General features: G+C 40.2%; 1 protein-coding gene across 35 annotated transcripts in view; it reads left to right on the top strand.

Annotated features, from left to right (window-relative positions):
- CADPS (calcium dependent secretion activator) overlaps positions 1-26776 on the top strand; it is a 400801-nt gene that overhangs the window by 147747 nt on the left and 226278 nt on the right. For all 35 annotated transcript variants that reach the window (XM_072989350.2, XM_072989349.2, XM_072989351.2 and 32 more), the window contains exons 4-5: positions 12297-12377; positions 21888-22121. In XM_072989350.2, the coding sequence (XP_072845451.2) occupies positions 12297-12377; positions 21888-22121 (315 nt within the window). The remainder of the gene's footprint in view (positions 1-12296; positions 12378-21887; positions 22122-26776) is intronic.

Raw genomic sequence — 26776 nt, 5'->3', positions numbered from 1 at the left:
ATGGAACAACTGAGTGGTTCAAAATTGGGAAAGGAGTACGACAAGGCTGTATATTGTCCCCCAGCTTATTTAACTTATATGCAGAATACATCATGCGGAAGGCTGGACTGGAAGAAACCCAAGCCGGAATTAAGATTGCCGGAAGAAATATCAACAACCTCCGATATGCAGATGATACCACTCTGATGGCAGAAAGTGAGGAGGAATTAAAGAACCTTGTAATGAGAGTGAAAGAGGAGAGTGCAAAAAATGGTCTGAAACTCAACATCAAAAAAACTAAGATCATGGCCACTGGCCCCATCACCTCCTGGGAAATAGAAGGGGAAGATATGGAGGCAGTGTCAAATTTTATCTTTCTGGGCTCCATGATCACTGCAGATGGAGACAGCAGCCCTGAAATTAAAAGGCGCCTTCTTCTTGGGAGGAAAGCGATGACAAATCTTGACAGCATCTTGAAAAGCAGAGACATCACCTTGCCAACAAAAGTCCGAATAGTCAAAGCTATGGTTTTTCCTGTCATGATGTATGGAAGTGAGAGCTGGACCATAAAAAAAGCAGACCGCCGAAGAATTGATGCCTTTGAATTGTGGTGCTGGAGGAGGCTCTTGAGAATCCCCTGGACTGCAAGGAGAACAAACCTATCAGTTCTAAAGGAAATCAACCCTGAATGCTCACTTGAAGGACAGATCCTGAAGCTGAGGCTCCAGTACTTTGGCCATCTCATGAGAAGAAAAGAGTCCTTGGAAAAAACCTTGCTGTTAGGAAGGTGTGATGGCAAGAGGAGAAGGGGACGACCGAGGATGAGATGGCTGGACAGTGTCTGTGAAGCAACCAACATGAACCTGACACTACTCCGAGAGGCAGTAGAAGACAGGAGGGCCTGGCGTGCTCTGGTCCATGGGGTCACGAAGAGTCGGACACGACTAAACGACTAAACACACACACACAATACAAATTCAAGAATGTTGGCTAGAACCATGCAGTTATATTTGTAAAGAGATTTTTATTTTTTATTTTTGGTTTAGTAATACAAATTCAAGAATGTTGGCTAGAACCATGAGTTCAGTTGCAATAGTTAAAGATGGGATGGGTAAAAGGTGTGATTTAATAAACAAGAAATTGGAAGTCTTTTTGAGATTTTCATCAAAAATTACAAACTGGGAGAAGTTTTCTTTGGGAAGAATTAGAGAATATATTGAGAACCCTTTGGGAAATAGATTTCAAGATATGGATAGAGATTTAATGGATGAATGAATTAGAGAAGAAGAGATAGAGAAAATGAGTAGTAAATTACAAAGTAATAAATTCAAAAGAGGTTCCTGGAATGGATGGGACGGGGCTGGAGTATTATAAAACTTTCAGGAAAATGTGGGCACCTAAATTAATATCTCTTTTTAATAAAATAATGAAAGGTGAAAAGATTCCAGTTACTTGGAAACATTTGTTAATTATTATTGTTGCAGACAGAAGCTGATGGATGTTATGCCCACATGAGTTCTAAGTATGAGTTATAATTTACAGTGGTGCCTCACATAGTGATGTTAATCAGTGTGGCAAAAATTGCCGCTAACTGAAAACATCGCTATGCGATTTTAAAAACCCCATTGAAATGCATTGAAACCCCTTCAGTGTGTTCCAATGGGGGAAAAACTTACCTTTAAGCAAAAATCCTCCACACGGCAGCCATTTTCACTGCCCGGTAAGCGAGGAATCCATCCAAAAAAAGAGCGGGTGGCCATTTTTTCCAGCGGCCATTTTGGAACTGCCGATCAGCTGTTGGAAAAAAATCGCTATGCAAAAATCAATAAGTAAAACAGCTTATCGATCGTCGCAAAGCGATTTTTTACCATTCAAAACATCGTTATGCAATCGCTTTTGCGATCGCAAAAACCTAATCGCTATCCGGATTTGTCATTAAATGGGGCGCTCGTTAAGCGAGGCACTACTGTATAGTCCTTTCACCGCACCAAACTCCTGGATTTAATTGACCAGTACAAGCTAATGGTAGATATCTTTGCTATATTTGCAATCCACCCATAAGGCTATGGTAATGCAGAACCAATATAATTTGATGTTTCTTGTTGACTGCTACCTGTATAGATATATACACTTCTTTCTTTCTTTCTTTCTTTCTTTCTTTCTTTCTTTCTTTCTTTCTTTCTTTCTTTCTTTCTTAGCATACCTCCAATAAACTACACTATAAAATGGACACAAATTACGAGTCTGATAATTTATAACTCTGATAAATAGATAACTCTGTTAAATCAATGTCCTGATTCTGTCAGACCAGCAAAACGTTATTAAACAGATTAAGGAGAGTTACCACTGGGATCCCTTCTCATCTTGCAGCTCTGTTAGAATTATATGCCGGCACCATTCCTGATAAATCAAGCCATCACAAATATGGGTTTCTTGATGTGGTTGCTTCTGTACTGATGTGCAAGAATTCCTTACTACATTATGTTTTTGTTTCTGTTTCCAAAGCTTTTTTTTTAAAAATTAAGTATTTTTTTATCCTGCCCTTTGCTTTCAAACCAACTCACAATATAAGCCAAAATGCAACTCATCAATAAAACAAGAACAAACTTCATGAAATACAGCAGAGATTCGTTAGCTGGAATACAGTAATAAGTCACAGCTGTTGTAGGTCCACTGAGTCTTACATAGGTTTTGTGTGACTTACCAAATCCCCACTGATTTAGTAGGCCTACTCTAGTTGCGACTCAGTACTGGATTTCAGCCATTGACCGCTTCTGCATGTCACAGCTCCTTCCACCAAGATGTTGCTGGGCTGTGACTTCTTTTAGTTCCAGTCAACATGGCCAGTAGCCAGAGGTGATGGGAGCTGTATTTTAACAACAGCCCAGCAAGTCACAGATTCCCCAGCCTGGTCTTCTGACTTCCAACAGCTCTCTGAGGTTTCCTATAGGAATCTTTATTGGAGATGCCTGGGATTGAATTTGGGGCTGTTTCATTGCCATTTGTGTGATCAGCCATTAAACTACAGACCTTCTGGAAGAAAGAGAAGACCAGAACAACGGAAGTAGGAAGAGGAAACAAACTGAAGTTAAGACAGAACAAAAAGATCCCAGTTGCCCTTCTGATTACCAATAATGAATTTTAATCCCTGATGAAACAAAACAGAATAGTACATCAGAGCAGTAGGAAGAATATGTGAACACTGAGATAATTTAGTGCTATCCTGGAGGAGAGGATTTTTAAACATTCCTTATGTTGCAGTCTAATCACCCCCACAATCAACAGTATAGGATACAGGGATCAGCCTTATAATAATAATAATCAACCAAAATCAAATAAATAAGCATGGCCTTAACTAAGAGCCCCCATCCTGATTAAAAATGATAGTGTGTATTAAAATTCTCCCTTGCTTATTAATCCAGTAGTTACTTAAAGCTTTCAGACCAATTAAAGCTTGGAATGCTGTTCACAACAAAAGGAGCAACTTTGTCTTTTGATGCCCTAATTCCAGTAGAGGATAGTATGACATATTCGTGCCTGTAGGATAGGGACCAATTTTCCATTTTTATCACTCATTAGGATTGAGAGGTGAGCAGCATCTCATTCCTTGAGATTTGAAACACAGGATAGGCCATTGTGATATCACTAGGAAGGACTGGGATTGCATTTTCATCTGAGCCAGCCAATTCTGCTCCATATTTTGCATGAGGGGATGACATTGTGCGTCCCACGTACACACAGCCACCTGCTATCTTCCTCTCAGTCGCTTCTCTCTTTCTGGCCTTTTGGATATTTTGATGTTCTACAAGGAGAGCCCAATGGGACGTGGTGGCACTGCGGGCTAAACCGCAGAAGCCTGTGCTGCAGGGTCAGAAGACCAAGCAGTCGTAAGATCGAATCCACGCGACGGACTGAGCTCCCGTTGCTTGTCCCAGCTCCCGCCAACCTAGCGGTTCGAAAGCATGCAAATGCAAGTAGATAAATAGGGACCACCTCGGTGGGAAGGTAACAGCGTTCTATGTCTAAGTCGCACTGGCCATGTGACCATGGAAGATTGTTTTCGGACAAATGCTGGCTCTATGGCTTGGAAACGGGGATGAGCACCGCCCCCTAGAGTCGAACACGACTGGACAAAAATTATCAAGGGGAACCTTTACCTTTTTACAAGGAGAGCCCACATTCATACACCTTTGCATTGCATCAGTGAGCACTGGTATCATGGGTGGACATGAGTGTCCAGGCTTTGAGGACGCTTCACACAAAAAATTAAACTGTTTGGCTTTAAATCCACAGCACACAGAAATTAAACTCTCTCTTCCTCCAGTACCTGTTACCCCCCAAGGCTTCTCTCTCTGCACTAGCAGAGAAAATCCCTGACACCCTCAGGTTGAGTCAACCTTGAGTTGGCTACCTGAGCCCACCTGCATTGAACTCCAGTCATGAACAGTCTTGACTGCAGTTTAACCACTGCACCACAAGGCTCTTGATGCTAGTATCTGTTTAGACTTTGATATGGTAGGCCAGTACTCTTGTTAATCAAAGTACGTACATGAAATCCAAACAAGCTTGCCATCTGTTTCAGTGGAGGAACTAACCTTGTGGAGTCTGCTTCTTTTTTCTCCGCTTGAATCATCTAGGAATACAAAAATGTTAATGTGAGAGCCCTAATGAATGCTGAGATTTCAGAAGCAATTCTGGTATTCATTAGTGTTTTCTTTTAAACAAAATTAGCTATGCTTGTCACTTGTCCTATACATGAATCTTGAACTAGTAATCCTTATCAGGTTCTGACAGACTAATCCCCGACAATGGTCTGGAAAGTATCAGTAATATTTTTTGCCACATGTGAACTGCAGCTCTTAAAAGGGTTTGTGAAATAAAACCTATTGGTCAGAATCCTCTTGACAACCTACACAAGCAGAAGTGAAATTGTGCTAAGTCATAGCAGATAACGTCTTCTAAGTAATGAGATGCTGGTTACGTTCTTGGCTATGTACCTGAAAAATGACTGGGTATGTGATCAGGAATGAAACCAGACCTGTTGTTAACTAGCAGGAATTGACCACACCACAGCTTAAAGAGTTTCACTTCAAGAAGTGTAAATTGCAAGGAGAATCTGGGATGTCAATCTTCAAGGTGCTGGTTTGCTGATTTTGTCACACCAGACTAACATAGTTACTCCTCTGGAAATTAGACTAGTACATATTTCTGAGAAACTAATTCAAGGACAAAAATATAGTCCCGGAGTTCCCTCCTTTTTCTAAAGTGCAGTAATTCTTGACCTTCTGTTTCTCTTCAGAAGCAAACATTCCATTGCTGATAACTGAAGCTGGTGCCCTTGAAATCGTGAAGGCAATGACGCATGAAGCAAGGTTTACCGTTGCCTTGATATGACCCGAGAAACCAGCTTTAGAATTAACATCATTGTCCACATTATTAGCTGTTCTTTTTCAAGGGCGGGGGGTGAAGATTCTCAGAAAATGCCTGTGAAACGAAAGATGCGACTTTAGCAAAGCAATAGGACATATTTCAAACAAAACAGTACCCTTCATTTCTAAAAATAGCTTGCAGGTTATTTTGGGCATTGCAGTTAACCTCAAATAACAAAGCTCAAAATAAGAAGTGCTTTTCTGAATTACCAGAATGATGAAGGAATCATGAGTTGGCTTATCCCTTCACAACTTAAATTCAGAGAAAACTAGACCTCAGTAGGAGTCTTTTTAATAAGATGGATATACATTTTATTTTCACCAATCATGGGGAGATAGAGAGAGAGGTTGTAGTTTTTTACACAGTGAAGATTTAATCCTGGGGGGTGTTTAATACTTGCAACTCCTGACTGAATGCAGAATCATACCTTTCCTACATTTTAACAATTGTTTGATTGGGAAGACAAAAAACAATCCTATGCATGCTTGTGGAAGGCATGCGGAACATACAGACCTGCCCACCTGCATATGCAGTTGTGTGAAAGAGCCACTTCCTGAGCAGCTGGTGCAGCTTGTAGGTTCAGCGATGTCTTGATGGATAGATGGTGTAGTCTCATACATCCAGGGAACTATAACCTAAGTGCTCATGTCTAGTCAGATTGGGAATTGAAACGGTAATGGTCGCTGCAGCTGTAACTTTCCAGACTGCACTGCACCAAGCAAGCGTTTGCTGTATGGAGCAATTTGTCTCCTGAGGAGGATAAAATATAGGATGGTATTTACAGCAACCCCCAGCCAGCTTATAAAAGTGTTTTATGGAAAGCTGTCACGACAGATAGCACTACCATGCACGAAACACTCTGGGTGATTTTATTTTATTTTTTCCTCCACAGTAGCTCGAAGGGCTCACAGAGCATTTGTAAAGTCTAGGAATGGTGGAGCGCATCAGCTATTAAGATAAAGTAGGACACCATAAGCACCTGGCAATGAAAATCAGAGAATAAGGACTATTGTGTAGTAGATGGTCTACTGTCATGGACTTGGGAAGCCTTGACTGAACTCTCTTTACAAGTAACTTATTCTCCCTCCTCCCAGCATTGTTCTGAGGATAACATGGGAAGGGAGGATCATAGATTCTGACCTCCTTTAAGGAGGAAAAGGATAAAAAATTGGCTAAAGATTATGACTGCTGTTAATATTTTAAACACAACAGATCATTATTTGATCTGTATTGGACTCCACACCAAAGCAAAGCAAAGTGCTGCTTATATAGCATCTCATAGCACTTAAAGCACTCTTTCAGCTGTTTACAAATTAATTTTGCAGCACTTTGCTATATTTTCCCCCTCCTTCTCAAGCAAGCTGGGTACTCAGTCTTCCAACCTTGGAAGAATGGAAGACTGAGTCAACCAGCCCATCAAAATTGAACTCAGGTCGTGAGCAGAGTTTTCACTCCAGTACTGCAGTTTAACCACTGTGCCATGAGGCATGTCATATGTATTTCTGGGTCACAGAAGAAATAACAAAATGAAGATCACACCACATCTTAGATGAAATATTTATTATAAAAACTTCCAGCAATGTTATTTATCCTTAGTGCTGCTTGTTCTTATTTTATTAATGTTTTAATTTTTGTATAATCACTATTTTATCTACTGCTGCAACCCATCTAGAACAGTGCTTCACACTAGAGATGGGGACAAATTTTAAAAATTGCGATTTGTTGTGATTCATCAAGGCTAATGAATCAACAAATATGAGTTTAAGAATATTCATAGATGAATTGACCAAAAAAATTCATCAATTCATTTAAAATGCTATATAACTTGTTCCCAAGCACCTAGAGGCACCATATTTTTAGGAAAGTGTCCTATCACTGTTTTCTACATGTCCAGCAAGTTTGGTGAACATTGGATAACAGGCCCATGAGTTATATAGTCACAAGAAGGACACCCCCAGGAAAGTTTTCTCCAGGTACTTAGAGAATCTTAAATCACACCGAAGCTTCCTATGTCTTTCCCCAACACGCCTGCCAAGTTTGGTGAAGATTGAGTATCAGACATCTGATATATTCACCCACAAATTGGGTCACCCCAGGATAGTTTACTATGCGGCACAGAAGCAGATGGCATTCAGGGAGTTTGATTTGTCTCTGGCAGGCACACAGAGGCATGAGGCATTGAGGTAGAGTTTGTCTTCAGCAACATCACATTTGCCAGTGATGTAGAGCTTGCCCCCAGGAGGCAATGAGGTAATTGCCATTGAGGTAGAGTTTGGCCCCACTGGGCACTGAGGCACATGGCAACAAAGTAGACTTTTTGGCTGAAATGGGCACTGAGGCACATGACAGCAAAGCAGACTTTGGCCCCATCAAGCACTGAGGCAGTTGGCAGCAAAGTAGACTGTGGCCCCATTGGGCACTGAAGTAGCTGGCAGCAAAGTAGACTGTAGCCCACACAGTCATACACCAAATTCCCCCCACCTGCAGAGACACAAGTTAACACAAGCTGCAGAGACACAAGTTAACACAAATTAACATGCCTGCAGAGACACAAGTTAACACAAGTCTCCAAAAGTAACTAAGTTTTTAAAACTTAAAGTCCTGCCAACTAAGTCTCAGAGTGAGACACACACACAACTACAGGAATTAAATGTTGCTGGGAAAAAGGATTCCACAGTCACACATAAAATTCCTCCCCACCAACTAAGCTAACTGAAATCTGCTAAAGAAATTCCTCCCCAAATTCCCGGTAAATTTCTACTAATGAAATAAATGAAATAAAATGAACAACAACAAAAAAAGTACAGTGGTGCCTCGCTTAACGGGTGCCCCATTTAACGATGAATCCGCATAGCGAAGAAGATATTGTGATCGCTTTTGCAATTATATTGCGATGTTCCCTATTGGGAAAAATCGCTTTGCGACGATCACTTCCCCCCCATCATCGCAAATGCCCCATTTTTGCTCAGCTGATCAGTGGGGCTGCGCAATCTTAGCAAAGGCCCGCCTATCAGCTGTGCGAAAATGGGGCATTTGCGATGATTGGGGGAAGTGATCATTGCAAACGCCCATTTTTGCACAGCTGATCGGCGGGCCTTTGCTAAGATCGTGCGGCCCCGCTGATCAGCTGTTGAAAATGGGGCGTTTGCAACAATCGCTTCCCCCCGATCATCACAAACACCCCGTTTTCTAACAGTTGATTGGCGGTTCCAAAATGGCCGCTGGAAAAAAATGGCCACCTGCAGCGTTTTCATGCCCTTTCCTTGCTTACCGGGCAGCAAAAATGGTGGCCGGATGGAGGATTTTTGCAGAACGGCGAGTTTTTCCCCCATAGGAACGCATTAGACGTGTTTTAATGCGTTCCTATGGGGTTTTTTGCCCCGCATAGCGACGAATCCGTATAGCGATGATTTTTTCAAAATGGATTATCGTCGCTATGCAGGGCACCACTGTATCTGCTTTGCTGCCACAGAACTGAAAAAAGCACAGCTACAGCTAGCAAGCAAGTAGCATACAAGCACCAGCCAACAGCAACTGTTCTCACTCTGGAGAGAATCAGAACAGAAGTGGGGAAGTGGAAAATGGCTGCAGGGGAAAAGCTTATAAGGCCTCTGTAAAAGGTACACCTCTACAGCCCTATTGGTTGCCTAACATGCCAATCCAGGATCTCCTGATGGACCAGAGCTTCTGATTGGCACCAGCAAGCTCTGAGATGTCATAGAGAGGCCCTCAGAAGAGTAACGAATATAGATGAATATTGGCAAATTGACAAATAAAAAGGGAAAATATTCATCAAGTTGTGTTCATCAGGACTTAAAATTTGATGAATATGGATTGATGAATATATGACGACTCGGCTATATTCGTCTAAAATAGTGATTCATTTTTATATTCATCCCCATCTCTACTTCACACAAACAGACAAAGTTATTGGGTAATTTGAAAAAGTGTGGAAACAGGCAGATACTCTTTATTAATATCATTTGTGTATGCTATTATACAAAAACATGTATGCCCAAGTAGAGCATCTCGTATATTGAAAAATATGGTACCCTAAAATGCCACAAAACACATAAAAATAGCTTAGAATATCTAGGAATAGAACAGTTTTACGGAATAGAACAATGGTATATTAACCCAGAGAACAACAAGATAAAAGATAAAAAACATAGCATAAAAGCCAACACTTTGGCTGCAGATGCCTTATGAAAATAAATTGGGAGATGAATTGGCAGTTTTGAAAATGGGTTAAAGTGACGTAGTAGTCACACTGTATTTAGGTTGGTGTGTGCATTGGGAAAGCTTTTAATTAGTTTTTAGCTGTATTGTTTATCAGGAGAGGGGACTACATGGGCTTCTAAAATCATTTCAGTATCCTCTGCCCACTTGCCGATGCTGCTATGCTATTATTATTTTTTCCCATTTCTTTCAAACTTTCATATCAGTATGTCAGTATTACAGATTTTTAAAAAAAAAAACCCCAAGTTTCCTGAAGCCTGTGGAAACCAGAGAGGTTCCTCCTTCCGTACATTTTTTTATGTGACAGCAGCCTTCTCTCCTTTAAAACTGCTGAGTGAGAACACCTAGGGGAGGGTGACAGCCAGGCAGCTAGTGCTGGCAAGACGGAAGCCAAGAGAAATTGGTGGGACATTAACATAGCCCCACAGTTTCTAGGGTTGCAAAGGAGGGAGTATTTCCCCCCCTTACATTGGCTGACATTTTGAAAAATTATTTCAAACTGGTATAGCACTATTTCACTATAACACATAGAAAAAATAAAACACATCAGACTGCAGCCTGACACAGATGGACACACCCATGTACACAAGAAGGAAGCCTGGGCAAGAAGAAGAGGGAACTGGCAGCAGGGGCTGGCGAAACAGAAGGCATGTTGATGCATGGTGGAAGTGGCAAATTCCACAGATGCAATTTACACCAACAAAGGTGGTCACATATGCTAAAACAATAAAACTAAATTGATTTCACAAGTGAGTTAAAATAAACAAGCCTCTTGCCACCTAGTAAAATATCTTGCTTCCCAACAAAAAACACATATGTGGGGATGGAGTGTTTTAGATCAAATTGAAACATAGTAAACATGATTCCTTGCTTATGTGACCTCACCCTTAGAATCAGGGTGCCCTGCATAGCGATGATAATCCGTTCCGGAAAAATTGTCACTATATGGATTTGTCGCTATGTGGAACGAAAAAGCCCATAGGAATGCATTAAAACACATTTAATGCATTCCTATGGGCAAAAAACTCACCGTTCTGTGAAAATCTTCCATACGGCTGTCATTTTCACTGCCCGGTAAGTGAGGAATGGGCACGAAAACACTGCAGGCAGCCATTTTTTTACTCGGCGGCCATTTTGGAACCACCAATCAGCTGTTAGGAAAACATCGCTATGAGAAAATCAGTGAGCGAAACAGCTTACCGATCATCGCAAAGTGATGTTTTACCATTTAAAAAACATCGCAATGCGATCGCAAAAACGATCGCAAAAAACACATCGCTATGCAGATTCGTCGTTAAGCGGGGCACCCGTTATGCGGGGCACCGCTATATTTGACTGGTAAGCACGTGTTTGCATGGCTAGCGTACTGTAACTATACACTCATGTGAACACAAATAAACCCTGGATTACTGTATTATATTTTATTGTGTTTTTAGTTACACATATGTGTAAGATGTCTTATGTCCCAGAGGGAAGAAAGGTAGGGCATAAATGAAATAAATAAATACAAATAAGAATTTTACAAATCTGGACCTTTTGTAGAGAAGGCACCAAAAAGTACATGTAATCCAGAAAAGAAAAACTGGACACTCCTTTATCTACAAAGTAAAGTAATTAGGATCCTCACTGAGAGTATTTTGGATGATGATTTCTTATAGGAGTAAGACATACTTTATCTGATCTTAATAAAACAAATGGAAATTACAGTGTAACAGTTCCTGCTGACTAAAGCCCTGTATGCATTTTGTATATAACTTTCTTCTTTGTGCATTTTTTAAATAAAAGGATGAAAGATTGTGCAGAAAAGAAAAGCAATAGTAATTGCTTCAGCCTCCCTTTTCTACAGATGAAAGACTGGACAGCATGCCCTTTAATGGGCAAGGTGAACAAGTCCTTAGTAATGTGGCAATTACTGTGCAAAATGATTCAGCTCCTTCAGTACGGTCTGATTGTGCACCAAGGCATTTCAAAACGTGATTTTCAACAAACGTTTTCCTTGCAACACACAAAATGCTGCATGTCCGAATTGTGTATTGTTGAGTATTATTCTAAGGCAATCTTCTATGTTCAGTGCAAGTTCTGGTTGCATTTGACAGAACTTAATTTGACCAGGTCTCAATTTCCAGGTCTCAATTCCCTGTGGATTTGGCACAGGAGAATGTGAACTATTAACAATTAATATTCTAAGCATGTGTAAAGTGAACTTCTGCACTGAGCATAACAAATCTGTAGAGTTTAGGGAGAAAGAAGTTTGGGACAGATGGTACAATTTCCTGGAGTGCTTTATGTTACATCTTGGTCAAATTCCTGTTGCATAATTATGCTAGCAGAAAGGATATGGTATAACTGCCAGTAATTAATGAGTCCCTGCTTGAGTTCCTGGTTGATCTTCAAGCCACTCAACTGGAATGCAATGAGAAATCCAAGCAGGAACTTGTTAATTAGGGGCAATTTACTGGTATACAATTCCCCTTCCACCAGTGTAATTCTGCAACAAGATCATTATCACTCTTTAACAATAACAATGGCAACAACAACAGTACTTTTTTCCAGGAAATGTTGGAGTCCTAGCTTTTACATCACTGACTATTTTTACCCTTTATTTATGGCTCTTCCAGTATTAATTATTTTGTTTTCCTTTTACATAGCTGGATAATCCAGATGAACAAGCAGCACAAATCAGGCGGGAGTTAGATGGACGTCTCCAAATGGCAGATCAGATTGCAAAGGTAAAAAAAAAAATTTTTTTTAACAGACAATTGTATTCAATTATCAACCTTTGAAGTCAGTGGAAGTCAGAATGCAGTCTGTAACAACCTGAAAGCATCATGGCCAAACTAGATAAGACACAGTCGCATATTTACCAACTATTAAATTTTTTAAAAAATAAAGAGCAAATATAGAGGAGCTGGTACTAATATATTGAAATAATCCTCCTCATCATCATACTTTTAGCACTAAGCCAGCCCCTAGGTTCCTAATTACATGTCTATTTTTAAAGCTATATAGTTGCTAGAAGTGCATTAGTAGACCAGGACACCACATAGTTGAAAAAAATAACATGAGACATATTTCTGCAGAAGTCTACAATTGAGAGCAGGGTTTACTACGAAGACAAAATTGTTGCCATTAGTTTCCCTACTCTTCCATCCCCATGTATTGGCTGACTGGGGTCAAGTGCTTCCACCCAAAACCAAAGTATCTCGCCCGAAACCTTTCTGTGCAAGGGTGCGGTCTGGCCTTCGGAGTACCTCTAGAGCACTGGTTGTTAACCTTGGGTTACTCAGGAGTTTTGGATTGCAACTCCCAGAAGCCTTCACCACCAGCTGTTCTGACTGGGGTTTCTGGGAGTTGCAGTTCAAAAGCATCCGAGTAACAAAGGTTAAGAACCACTGATTTCTAGAGGACCTCAGAATCCTTCTGCCAAACTAGCTTTATAGGAGTTCTCCATCTTTTCACTCACCACAGGCTGCAGGTTAGAGACCCAAGAAGCAGGTAGGTTTCAACTTATGTCCTGCATCTTTCTATCTCTTCCTATGGAAGAAAAAAGTGGAGAAGGTAAAGGTATGAGGGCATGCCTGTCATATTTCTCATCAAACCCATGATTGTTTCTTGAGTGCATTGAAGTTGGGTGTCATCCATATGATCCAATGTGATTCAACATCACAAGCCTCTGAGATGCAGTCAGAAATTCTAACCAAATTGCTGCTTTGCCCTCATGAGTAAGTAGGAAATACATCTCTCTGTTACAAGAAGACTTCAGCTCAGGAGGAAGCAAGGGTGATAGGTGTGCAGATAGCGAATGAGAAATAAGGAGCTCAAGTATCTAATTATAATAACTGAAGACATGAAGAGAATTTGCTGTGTAAAAACAGAGTTAGGCTCTTGCTGTGTATGATGGAGGGGGGCGTGTCCTTGTGAAAGGGAGCACTATAAAAATCAGGGTAGCTAAAGCTGTGGTGGGAAAAGCTAGGAAAAGTCTCCATGGCATAAAAGAGAAGGCTCACCAAGTGCTTTATGACATTCTTCTTCTTCTTCTGGGAGGGAAGAATTGCAATCTGTGTCCAAGCCCTTCCCATCTGCAGAAACAAATACGATGCAGTATGGGGTATTTTTTGTAACAAATCCAGATATATCCTCACTGCTACTGACAGCCTCTGCAACGGAATATATTACCAAGCCCAGACTCCTCTGGTTAATTTCAGGGAAGCACAAATGTACAATGAATCTCCCTGGAGTAAGTCACAAATCCCGGAAGGTTATGTGCCAAGTTCAATGTTTATATACAAGCATTTGCTAGGCTTCTCTGCACAATTTCAGAACAAGGTGCTTTCTTGGTGATGTTTCTTAGCAATAACTGTCAAGAGATATCAAAAGTGAGCCTCTAATTGTTGTTGTTTATTTTGTAGCATCAACGTTTGCTCTTATGCAGTGCATTCTGTTTCAATAACTTTGACACAGCAAAGAGGAAATCCCAGGATATAAATCCCACTTAAAAGATAGAAGTAAACCAAAATAAAGATTTTTTAAAAGAGTAGGAAAGAAGAGTCCATACAAGTAGTCTTATCTCCTCTCAATCTCTCTCTCTCTCAAAGAGAGTAGGGAATATAGAAAGTAAAATGAGTAGGGGGATTTTTGATACTTAAAAAAATTCTTGGATGTCATATAGTTGCATACAACAAACAAAAATAGAAAAAGAATGAGACAAAACTGTATAGTATTATAATGTTAAAAAATTCTTTCCCTTTTTTTAGCTTCTCAGTTACATTATTGCAGCTTATATTACTTTGATTAATGAACTTAAAAACCCAGTATATAATATCAACTTTTCTCATATGCTTACTATCCTTATTTTAGTTATGCCAGGATCCATAAGTATTATCAAAAACCCTACCTTATTTTTGAGTTGATTTCTTAAGATAAAAAAGCAGGAAACTACATAAACTGAAAACTGATAGAAAGAATGTGGTATTCAGTTTATCATTGCTTATTTTACTGTTTATATGCAATTAAATGAATTATGATAAAATTTCAGGGGGAATTATTTATTTTTTTACACACAAGGATGCTTTGTTTTGTTGCACACTGAGTCACACAATATTTTACACAACAGATCATGTCTATGGCGATTTTTTAACTTCAGGCAATCCTCCTCCACAAAATCACTCTGTTTGCGTTATGCATGCAAGTGTGACTCATAGGAAATTGGTTGATGTGTGAGTGCATGCCCAAGGCACAATGTATGGCCAGGGCATAAGCACATGGCTGGGAGCAGATCATTTGTCCTCTTGCTGCAGTATATTCACTGTATGCTCAAAGGGAAACTTCTGCTGTCTGAAAAAGGCCAGGTAAATCTCCCAGAATGGACATCTAAAATACAGAAAGTGTGGCAGTCCTAAGTTTGAGCGTCTCATGAGATACGTATATGATTTATTATAAATGAAACCCTATGTGCTAAAGATGTTAAAATTTTCAGATTTAAACAAATCGTTCCCAAGAGGGCATAATCCACATATATATAAGGAGTTGGATGCAGGGTTAGCTATTAGCAGCATGAGTTAATATAACAGTTTATAGAGCCAAGCTTATTTTACTGGGTCAAATAATAATTATGAAACTGCCTTACCGGCTAATAGGTAAGCCTATTAAAAAGACACAAGGATTATGATGTGATCAGAAATGTGGTAGCTAAGAATAAACTAATGTAATATTTTGGAAGCCTGCATTTCTTGCCTCAATCATCGCATTAAAAGGCATTGTTTTATGTGAGTCACTTAAGAAGTTCCAGAGACAGACAGAATCTCATTTGTTAAATAACTTCTTAATGAGAAATACTTTCTGTACCCTTTCTGTCATACTTTATCTGGGTTTTTTGTGATGCCTCAGTGGAGAGATTTTGGTTATATTACTACCCATTGTCTCTTCATTAAAAAGAGTTTTTACTGGCAATAAGTGCTTAATCTTCTGGCCCTAGGCATAGTTCCATAAATGCTGATCAGCATGAAGTGTTTTTATAATTCAGAGTGAAGACTGGACAGGATGTCAAATGGGAAAGCCACACAGAATGAGAGGCAAGTGGAACAACACTTGTGATTCATGTCAGTATATATTAATAGGCTACCCTATTCTTAAACTTCTGTGCCGATCAACTGGCCGCAAGCAAAGGCAAATGAAAGTTGTTTATGGCACATTTTATTTATTTATTTAATTTATTTAAAATATTTTTGTCCTCCTTTTCTCCTTATAAAGAACCCAGGACAGCTTATAACATTAAAAAGACATGTTTAAAAGCTAGAAACATTAAGTATGCAAATATTAAAAAATAATTAAGTTAGTATTATATTTAAAACGGTAATAAAATTAATGCTGTGTGTGTGTGTGTGTGTGTGTGTTTAGTCGTTTAGTCGTGTCCGACTCTTCGTGACCCCATGGACCAGAGCACCCCAGGCCCTCCTGTCTTCTACTGCCTCCCGGAGTTGTGTCAGGTTCATGTTGGTTGCTTCGCAGACACTGTCCAGCCATCTCATCCTCGGTCGTCCCCTTCTCCTCTTGCCGTCACACCTTCCTAACATCAGGGTTTTTTCCAAGGGCTCTTTTCTTCTCATGAGATGGCCAAAGTACTGGAGCCTCAGCTTCAGGATCTGTCTTTCCAGTGAGCACTCAGGGTTGATTTCCTTTAGAACTGATAGGTTTGTTCTCCTTGCAGTCCAGGGGATCCTCAAGAGCCTCCTCCAGCACCACAATTCAAAAATTAATGCTAGAACACATTTAAAACAACAGAGTACAACAATCCATTTAAAAAACTTATCTCAGACCACTAATTATTAAAGAAATTATAAACAATGTGTCTTTTTCTTTCATGTTGCTTTATTTGAGAGATTCTTCACCATCATTCCGATGGGATATAAAAGGCAGTGATGATTGTTTACCTTCTGTTATTCTTTTCATAACTTTGAAATATTCTAGCTTGTGAAATCAAATAGTCCTGAACCAAATTCTTACATTTATGAGCATAAATTGGCAAATACAGTACTGCTCTACTCATGTGCCTAAGTGCTGATGTGAAAACATATGTTCTAAGTGCAATACAAGAAGAGGATTTAATCCACTGTTTGGTCAATTTTTTTGACATACATCGACCTGTTGGGGTTGCCATTGAAATACTATTTTTGAACTTTGAGAACAAATCTTGGCAAACGTCCTCATCAGGGACTGGAAATATCCAATCCCAGGATTAAATTGACTAAATTTCATGTTATGTCTGAACTCTAGTTAGCATAAATGATGTTTGCTTAAAATGAGTGGGGATTATAAATCTTGCTTAGCTTTGCTTTGGTAAATTGAGTTTTAATAGGAATGTCATGACGAAGCAAGGTCAGTTTTTCTTTGGAATGAAATACTTCTAATATCTTTTCACGTGTAGTAGGAGAGGGCAGAATGGATTACATGCATCTAAGGATCTTTTTATAGCACTGATCATGAATTCATGGATTCATGAAGTCATCTCCAAAAATCTAGGTACTAGCACTGTCACATACTTTCGGTTCTTGTACTCTTTACACGCTGTTCCTAGAGTTTAGCTCTTCCTGGATGTTCCTATAGTTAATCTTGAGGCAAACCTCAGTTGAGAGTGTAGTCTTGTTGAGGCTGTAACTGGTCTAACACATGCAGACTTTCGTTGCAGAGACCTAGTAATGTTCAGGAAACCATTTACCATGCTGGGAATTTGATTTCATGAAGGAAACAATTGCTAAGATTCTTCAGTGGTGTGTGCTACACAATGAGGTCATGGGGAAATAAAGAAAATACTGTACTGCTGTTAATACTTAACATTATTAACAATGGTCATCCACAAAAGCATTTTTTCTTAATGACGTGCAAATATCCTGCCACAAGGTAAGCCAAATAATACATGTAGTTTAATGAGAAACCTTTATCTCAATGCAAGCCACTGGAGATACAATAGAAAAAAAATTGCATTCTCTAGCATTAATATTTTTCAAAGCTTTTTAGCTTCATAATGCCTACTATATGGTTGGAAGGAGTACAAGGCTGACATATTGCTAGTTATGAAGCATATGGAATACATACTATACAGAAGAGATAAAAGGATGACAGGCTCCTTTGAAGAGGAATCCCATGAGGAAGAACATGCAGTTCTAGAAAGTGAAGTGAAAGATGTTCTAAGAGAACTAGGAAGAAATAAGTCACAAGGGGTAGAAGGAATACTGATAGAACTATTTCAAGTCACAGGGATGGAATCTGTCAAAATTATAACAAGAATATGCCAACAAATATGGAAAACCAGACAATGACCCATAGACTGAAAATGCTCAATATGCATTCCAGACTCTAAGAAAAGAGATGTCAAAGAGTACATTAACTATAGGGCCATTGCTTTAATATCTCAAGCAAACAAAATGATTCTCAATATGTTGCAACAAAGGCTTTTACCTTATGTGGAGTGAGAAATGTCTGTTCAAGCTGGATTCCAAAAAGGAAGAGACACTTGCAAATATCATATTGCAAATATCTGCTGTCTATTGAAACACATCATAGAATTTCGGAAGAAGATGAGACTATGCTTTATAAACTACAGAAAAGCCTTTGGACTGTGTAGCCCATGAGAAATTATGGGTTGTTCTGAAAAAAAATGTGTGTACCTCAGCACTTGATTGTCCTGATGTGTAACTTGCATTGTCAACAAGAAGCTAATGTTAGGGCAGAATATGGAGAGACAGAATGGTTTCTTATAACAAAAGTGTCAGGCAAGAGAGCATTTTATCCACTTATCTGTTCAATCTGTATGCAGAACACATATAGAAAGTGAGATTAGATTGAAACAAAGGAGGAGTGAAAATTGGTGAAAGACACGTCAATAATGTAAGATATGCAGATGATACCACCTTACTGGCAGAAAGCCTCAATCACTTTAAATGATTGTTAAGGAAAGAAGAAAGAGTCAAAGCAGGACTGCAGCTGAACACGAGGAAAACAAAACGTAACTACAAAAGAACTACACAACTTTAATGTTGACCATGAACTGAAACAGCAAAAGACTTTGTATACCTTGGTTCAATCATCAATCATAATGGAGACTGCAGCCAAGAAATCAAAAGAAGGCTGACGCTCAGAAGGGCAGCAATAAATGACTTAGAAAGGATCATCAAGTGTAAGTATGTGTCACTGGAGACCAAGGGCAAAATTATCTGCACTGTTGTTTTTCTTATCACCATGTATGAGTGTGAAAGCTGGACAGTAAAGCAAGCTGACAGGAAAAAGAATTGATTCCTTCCAAATATGGCACTGGAGGAGAGCTTTGTGGATACCCTGGACTGCCAGAAAGATAAACAAGTGGGTCTTAGATCAAATCAAGGCTGAATTATATCTGGAGGCAACAACAACAACCGTAGACCTGCAGACCTGGAAGGGACCCTATTGATCATCAAGTTCGGCTCCTGACAAGGAGGCACAGTGGGAAATCGAACTCCCAACCTCTGAATTCACAGACAGATCCCTAAACCATTGAACTATCCAGTGGTTGTCCTACTTAGGGCACACCATGAAAAGGCAGGATTATTTGAAAAAGAAAATGCTGGGAAAGGCTGAAGGCAGCAGAAGAGGAAAACCAAATAAAGGCATTGCTGTCAGTCTATGACATAGATCAGAAGATGTTCAGCCAAGCTCAAACCTGAATATATCATATTATAGTGTAAAGGTAGAACCATAATATAATGGCATCCACAACCACTGAAATGTACCACTTCTAGAAGTGACAAGTATTTCTCAAACATCTCTCTGGAAAGTCCAAGTTATATCCTGCTCTTTCTACATCTTTCATCTATTGGATCCACCATTAGCCTGTGAAAAACATAATAGGATTATAAACTTAGAGTGTTAAAAACACAAGGGAGATTTGTGAGCATCAGATCCAAATCCTAGATTAAACTCTTCAGCAGAGTAGGTACAGAGTCTTGTTAAGCCTGTAGTAGAAGAGTCTTCTGTAAAGTATGTCAGACTTTAAGTAGGTGGTGAAAAGGTCCTAAAGATGCTTCAGAAGGACAGCACACCTCGAGGTGTACAATATAGATTCAAGGTTATTTTCTGTTGAAAAGGCCTACTGCAAGAGATGTTCTCTGCTGGTTTGATGTTTTACAAAATAACAATTTCCAGATCACATAGTTCTTTTGACCTACCATGTAGTTGATAGATTGGGACAACCAGCAACACATTTCAGTGGCTTAAAGCATACTCTACAGCATGTATAATAGTATGGAAAAGTGGTTTTGGGTTACCAGTAATTACAAGCAGTCTTCTAATTCTCCATATCTTCAATACGGACCCAGCCCAGGATTAGGCAGTGAACTTACGTATCACTGAGTCTTTAAGAGCTAAATATCTGTTCAATAATATTTGGATTAGCCCTGATTAAAGAAAGACCTTAGCAGGGTTCAATAAGTTAAATATCAGTAGAATCTGTTATGACTTGCAACCAATGGCTTTATTGACCTCTGCATGCATGGGACACAGCATCCTTGCTAGAAGAATATAGACTGAACTAGCTTGGTATGGGGCAGCAACCAATGTCTGCCCATGTTGAAAGAATGCATTTAGGGCACCCATTTACACAGGCTATCCCTTCTCCTGCTGCTGGTACACCTGGCAGCTGCATCTCCCTGCACTCCATGTCTTCGTAGCACAAGCTGTACTTGTATACAACCTATATGTGTAGAACTCCTCCACACAAGAGGAGACCTCAACCAACTCAGAGTGATAACTTTGGATTGATAAGCTGTACATACATAGGCTCTTCCATATGCTTACTAGATGTGCAAATGGCAGTCTAGCTTACATACTCCCCCGTCTCTATTCCATATTGTATTGTTTCTGATTTGGTGCAAAAGTGTCAACACAGCATTGTTCTCCCATGCTTTATGAAACTGTTCTTTTGTTTCATTAGTGGAAAAATATTACCAGTTTATCATTTCTGCTAAAAGTCATGTGATTCAATTAGTAGGTTTCATAATAATATACAAGCCGCATGTCATTCCAGTCTGGCTTATCTGCTGTAGTTTCCATGTACTGTTGTAAACCAGCTCCTTCCTCCATCCCTGACTCTATAAAAGATACCGTAGAGCAGGGGTCCCCAACCCCAAGTCCATAGCCTGTGCAGGTCCATGGCCTTGGCAGGACCAGGAGACAGATCACCCACCCACCCCACGCACAATCCCCCCACGCACACCCATGTGCACATATGGCCTGCCCATCCATGGGTGCCCCACCCACCCGTGCATGCACAAGCATGCCTCGCTATCCACAAGTGTGCCCCGCCCATCTGTGCATGCGTGTGAGCATGCCCTGCCCACCCACACATACACGAGAGTGCACCCTGCCTACCCACAAGCGTGCCCCACCCATCTGCACATGCACACAAGCATGCCCGGCCCCCTGACCCCACCCCCACAACCAGTCCGCGGTTCAGAAAAGGTTCGGGACCACTGCCGTAGAGGTTTCATCAAGAGTGGGTTTTAATGAAATAGGGAAAGATGCGGCATCATCCACTTGTAGTCTAAAGTCTGTTTTGTTACCCTAATATTCTGCCTCATGCTGGCTTCATCAGTTGAACCTGTCAATCTATCAACAGTCAAGAATATCTTATTCTGAAATCTTTGCTGTAATATGATTAATTATGTTGGCTTCTAATATACTGCTGCTACTTAATTTTGTTAACATTTCTTGTCCATATCTCTTGATTAATCGCTGTTGATCTTTTATAGAAAAATATTAATATCAGTAGAAAACGGCAACAGTGTTAACATTCTTGATTCCTTTTTATGATGGCTATTCTCAGGGTGTTTTTTTGAAATGGTTTACTATTCCTTTCTGCCAGGAGATCTCTGGAACTATGCAGCTTATTCAAGACTGCACAGGCTAGCTCTCCTTCTGCAAGACATGAGGGAAACCAAACTCCTGATTCTGTAGACCGGTGCTTCACAGCCTTGGGTAGCCCAGGTGTTCGTGGACTGCAATTCCCAGAAGCCTTCACCACTAGCTGTGCTGGCCAGAGTTTCTGGGGCTTGCAAGAACACTTGGATTCCCCACCATTGGGAACCACTGATGTAGACATGTGCTCCAGCCCACTGAGCTATTCAGCCACCTTATCTCAGTATAAATATCCATTGATTTGATGCTGTTTATTGCCCATTGATGGTTTTTGTTTGCTTTTTCATCTTTCACAGGAGCGGAAATTTCCTAAATTTGTTTCCAAAGAAATGGAAAACATGTACATTGAAGAGCTGAAGTCGTCTGTCAATTTGCTGATGGCAAACTTGGAAAGCATGCCGGTGTCCAAAGGTGGCGAGTTCAAGTTGCAGAAGCTGAAGCGCAGCCACAACACCTCAATCATTGATATGGGAGAAGAAAATGAAAACCAGCTCTCAAAGTCAGATGTGGTGCTATCTTTTTCCTTGGAGGTAAAAGGCTCCACTTTTCTTCCTGTCAGTTAGACATAATTAAAAAAATAATAATCTCATCCATCGACGTCTAGCTCATCAGAGCTTGAAATAAATGTGTTGTGTGCAGAGGTCAGGAAAATAGACAATGCATCCCTAATGCCAAAACAGAAAGGCTAATCCTCTAATGAACAACATACATATCTCTTCTAAGTTGTTCTTTTCGTTAATTGGCAGCGTACTTAGTATAGTCTGTTAATAGAATATTTGAATCTTAAGCCAATTAACTCAATTGAAGGCTATTTGTTTGCCTGAAAAGATCTTATTCAGCAATGATACATGAAATCGTTTTAAAAGTTGTTGATCAACAGTTCTTATTCTGAATTAAAGCCCCTGCTTTACAGTATCTAAATTTCCAGAGTGCTTTAGCAACGCTTCCATCCTCATTGTCTTACAGTAGCGTAAGATATTCAGAATCACATACTCCACTTGCGGACTTAAGACATTCAAACACATATATTACATGTTGGCTGAAATCCTGTTGAATACCTGAACACCTGTGGAACATCGGTAAAGGACCATTTTTCTTCCTTCTTTGGTCCTGAGGATTTTCTGATTCCCAAGTAGTTCCTTTCATTGCATGGAAACCATAAACATAGAAGTGTGTGCACGCTTTTTTAAATGAAAAAAGGCCCCCATACCCCCAATTTGGCTTCCTGAATCTGGGAGAAGCAACAGAGAAGGCCCTCTTCCATGTCCCTACCAATCACACCTGGGAGGGTGTTGGGACTGAAAGAAAGGCCTCCTCTGATGATCTTAATGCCCAAGCAGGCTCATAGAGGGAGAGACAGTCTTTTAGATAGCGTATACTAGAGATTGGGGGGGGGGGGGTATTCGTATTCATATATGAATACGAATATCCTCCCCACAGGTGTAGATAATGAGGGTCCAGCCCTCTGGGGCCCGACCAACCACTCACCATTCCACTGCTGCCACAGGCTCCACACTCCCTTCCTGTCACTCTAGAACTCACAATGGATTAGCCACTCCTGGTAGCTGACAAGCCTCTCTGCCGGGTCAAAGAGTGGCTAATCCACCATGAGCTGTGGAACGATAGGAAGGGACACGGAGCCCACATTAGCGACAGAATGGTGAGTGGTTGCTCTGGCCCCAGGGGGCAGACCCTCATTCTCTGCACCTGTGGGGGGATATTTGTATTCCTATATGAATACGGATATCCCAATCTCTAGCTTGTACCCAAGCCGACGGTTTTTCCAACAAGGGTATAAGGTTCTGGAGACCTTCAAAACATGGCAAAATTGTCTCACTCCCAAACAATCCAAGAGAACACAAGGGGACTTTGAAGGGTTTTTTCCCCCAGAAACTACTTCCATAGGCTAACATCCCTCACTTCTTAATGTCAACTCTATATATCCTTATTTTCATCTCCGCCAGTAGTATTCATTCATTCATTCATTCATTCATTCATTCATTCATTCATTCATTCATTCATTCATTCATTCATTCATTCATTCATTTATTTATTTATTTATTTATTTATTTATTTATTTATTTATTTATTTATTTATTTATTTATTTATTTATTTATTTATTTATATGCTGCCCACATTACCCAAAGGTCTCTGGGTGGCTTACAACAATTAAAATACAATAAAAAGATAAAATAACTAAAATACAATTAAAATATATGCTCTAAAAATTGCTATTAGGACGCACAGTTGATATTGTTTTAATTAAAAGCCTTCTGGAACAGGAAGGTTTTGACCCGGTGCCAAAATGTCATCAGCATCAGCGCCAGATGAATCTCAGTCAGGAGGGCATTCCATAGTCTGGGGGCAGCTGCTGAAAATGCCCTTTGCCTACAAGCCATCCCTCTTACCTCCTTCAGGGATAGCTCTTTCAAAAGGGGCCCCTGGCTAGATCTTAACTGCTTGGTAGGTTCATATGGAAGGAGGCGGTCCTTCAGGTATCCAGGGCCCAAGACATTTAGGGCTTTATATATCAAAACAAGCACTTTGAATTGGGCCCGGACAGCAACTGGTAGCCAATACAATTTAAACAGAATTGGCTTGATGTGTCCCCTAGCGGCCCCACCACTCACCAGCCATGCAGTTGAAGTGGTCCAGTTGAAGTCACCAGACAATCTTCAAAGGCAGCCCCACATAGAGCGCATTGCAGTAATCTATACAAGATGTTGCCAGTTCATGTCTAACTGTCATGATAGTCTGCTCGTCCAGGTAGGGCTGTAGCTGGTATAATTTCCACAGCTGAAGGAAGGCACCCCTGGCCACCAAGTCCACTTGGGCTTCCTGAGTTAGATTGGGGTCCAGGAGCACCCCCAAGCTGTGGACCCTGTCCCTTAGGGGGAGTGCAACCCCATTCAGGGCATGGAAATAGCCCTCCAGCCTGTCTGGCAAAGCACCCACTAACAGCACTTCCGTCTTGTCTGGATTGAGTTTCAGTTTATTAACCTTCATCCAGTCCATTATCAGGCCAAGACATGAGTTCAGCACAGAAACCGCCTCACCTGGATTGGTGAAAAATGAGGAAATGAGATAAACAACTGAAACTCATCCATTAATACTTGACCTAAGGATGGCACACTGGACACATCCTCTTATTCTGCAGTAATGGTGGAGTCCAACCCACTGAGAATCTGAGTGATTTTTCCCTCAAAATGAATGGCAAACTCATCACAGCGAGCTGATGAGCAGTCCAGGACCTCCACCAGATTTCCTGGTTGAAGAAGATCCCGGACCACCCAAAACAGCTCTTTTGGATAACATTCTGAGGAAGCAATACAGCTGGAGAAATATTGCCGTTTCGTATTAGTAGTCAGTGGCATGAGCAAGGCTGGAGATATACATGTCTTTATGAGGCTAGAACTAAGAAGTTGTGAAAACCTAAACGTTTTCTCATCCTGTCATTATGTCAAGACATCTCCCTGCCCTGCCAAAAAAGGGCTCCTAAATGAGCATCATTTTATATTAAGTTATATTTTGCACAACCCAAAGTAGTGGGGCTTTGTTTTGTTTTGTTTTGTTGTATTTTGTTTTGGAAGAAGTACCAAAATACCACAAATGCACAAAAATGTCTAGAATTGTGGCAGGTGGGGTGGGGGGAAGCTTTTGGAGAAAAAAAATTGTTCTTGTCTGCAAGAATGAAATAAGTGATGATCCACACTTTTAGTCAGGACACGGAGTTTGCAGAAACAGATGTTATGAGAAACATAGCAAGGAAATAAATAAATAATCATTCATTTATTTGATTTATATGCTGCCCTGTTAGTGCAATGCACTGTTCTGGGCAGTTTACAACAATAAATAAAAACGTAGAATAGTAGACTATACATAGATAATAAAATTAAAATCATTAGCAAGTTAAAAACAAGTGGCACCAAAGGAAATTTTTCCATGGGACAGCAGACATAAAATCAAACAGGGTCACTGTGGAAGTCTCTCTGAAAAGCAGCAATCTAAGGTGCCTTCTAAATTTTAAGAGGAAGGGGGGCAGGTGTAGCTCCACCAGGAGCTAGTTCCACAATGTAGGTGCCAGTGCAAAGAAGTCCGGACCTCTGGTTGATGGCTTTCAGGCCTCCTTTAGAGTGGCTACCGAGAGGAGCATAGCCTGAGAGGATCTGGTGAGTTAGACAAATAACACTAGGGAGAGAGACAGTCCGGCAAGTAGCATGGCCCCAAACTGTGGAGAGCTTTAGACGTCAGCACCAAAATAGTGATGCCACGACTTGACAGCAGTCTGCTAATATGAGATGAAGTTTTGCTTTCATTCCTTTAGTGGGTCTTATTGACATGTAAGCTTAAGTCAAGCCTTACCTAGACAATGTGGGTGCGTTGTTGCTGTAGCTCCTTTTCATTCTACCATGGAAATGTCATAAGAAGAGATGGTTTTATATGAGTGGAACCTCCCTGAAGTCAGTACTTCCCACACTTATATTTCTCATGACTTGGGAAGACCGTCCATATAATCACCTCTCTTTGAATGTTCTCGAAGAGGCATGGGGAAAACCTCTGTTTTATAAAATATGGTTTCATAGAAATGGGGCCATCCACCAGCTGTGAAAAGGCCATATATTTGACTCTGTCCTTATTTCCTTTCTGCTTCATTTCATTCAATGACAAAGCATATTTTTTTTGCATATTGCAGAGAACATTGAGTTGTTTGGTCAAAAATAGGTCTTTAGGAAAGCATAATGTAATATTCATTAAGAGTTGTTTCACTGGGACTGTCTCTTTTTTTGGCTACAGTGTCTGAGTTGTTCAATCGTCTTCACAGTGTGCTTTGAATTTGATTAATGCTAATTAGACATGTCACCTGCATTTTGCTGGAAGCTTTGATTTCAAAGTATTTTTTAAAAAAAAAAACCTAAGAAAATTGCAGAGAGCACTTGTTTGGAATAAATACAATTTATCTTCACACATACAATTTTTAAATCTATAAAAGTACAATTAATTTTGATTTAATAATTTATATATGTTCTTTATTGTACAACAAGAGGGGATGAACTATCAGGCTTCTGGATTCTATGGTTGTGGATTTTTCGGGCTGTTTAGCCATGTTCTGGAGATTTTTCTTCCTAATGTTTCGCCAGTCTCTGTGGCCGGCATCTTTAGAGAACAGGAGCTAGAATTGTGGTC

The sequence above is a fragment of the Pogona vitticeps genome, chromosome 2 (assembly GCF_051106095.1).
Source record: "Pogona vitticeps strain Pit_001003342236 chromosome 2, PviZW2.1, whole genome shotgun sequence".
In the NCBI taxonomy this organism is placed as follows: domain Eukaryota; kingdom Metazoa; phylum Chordata; class Lepidosauria; order Squamata; family Agamidae; genus Pogona; species Pogona vitticeps.
This window is presented reverse-complemented; position numbering and strand designations above follow the sequence as displayed.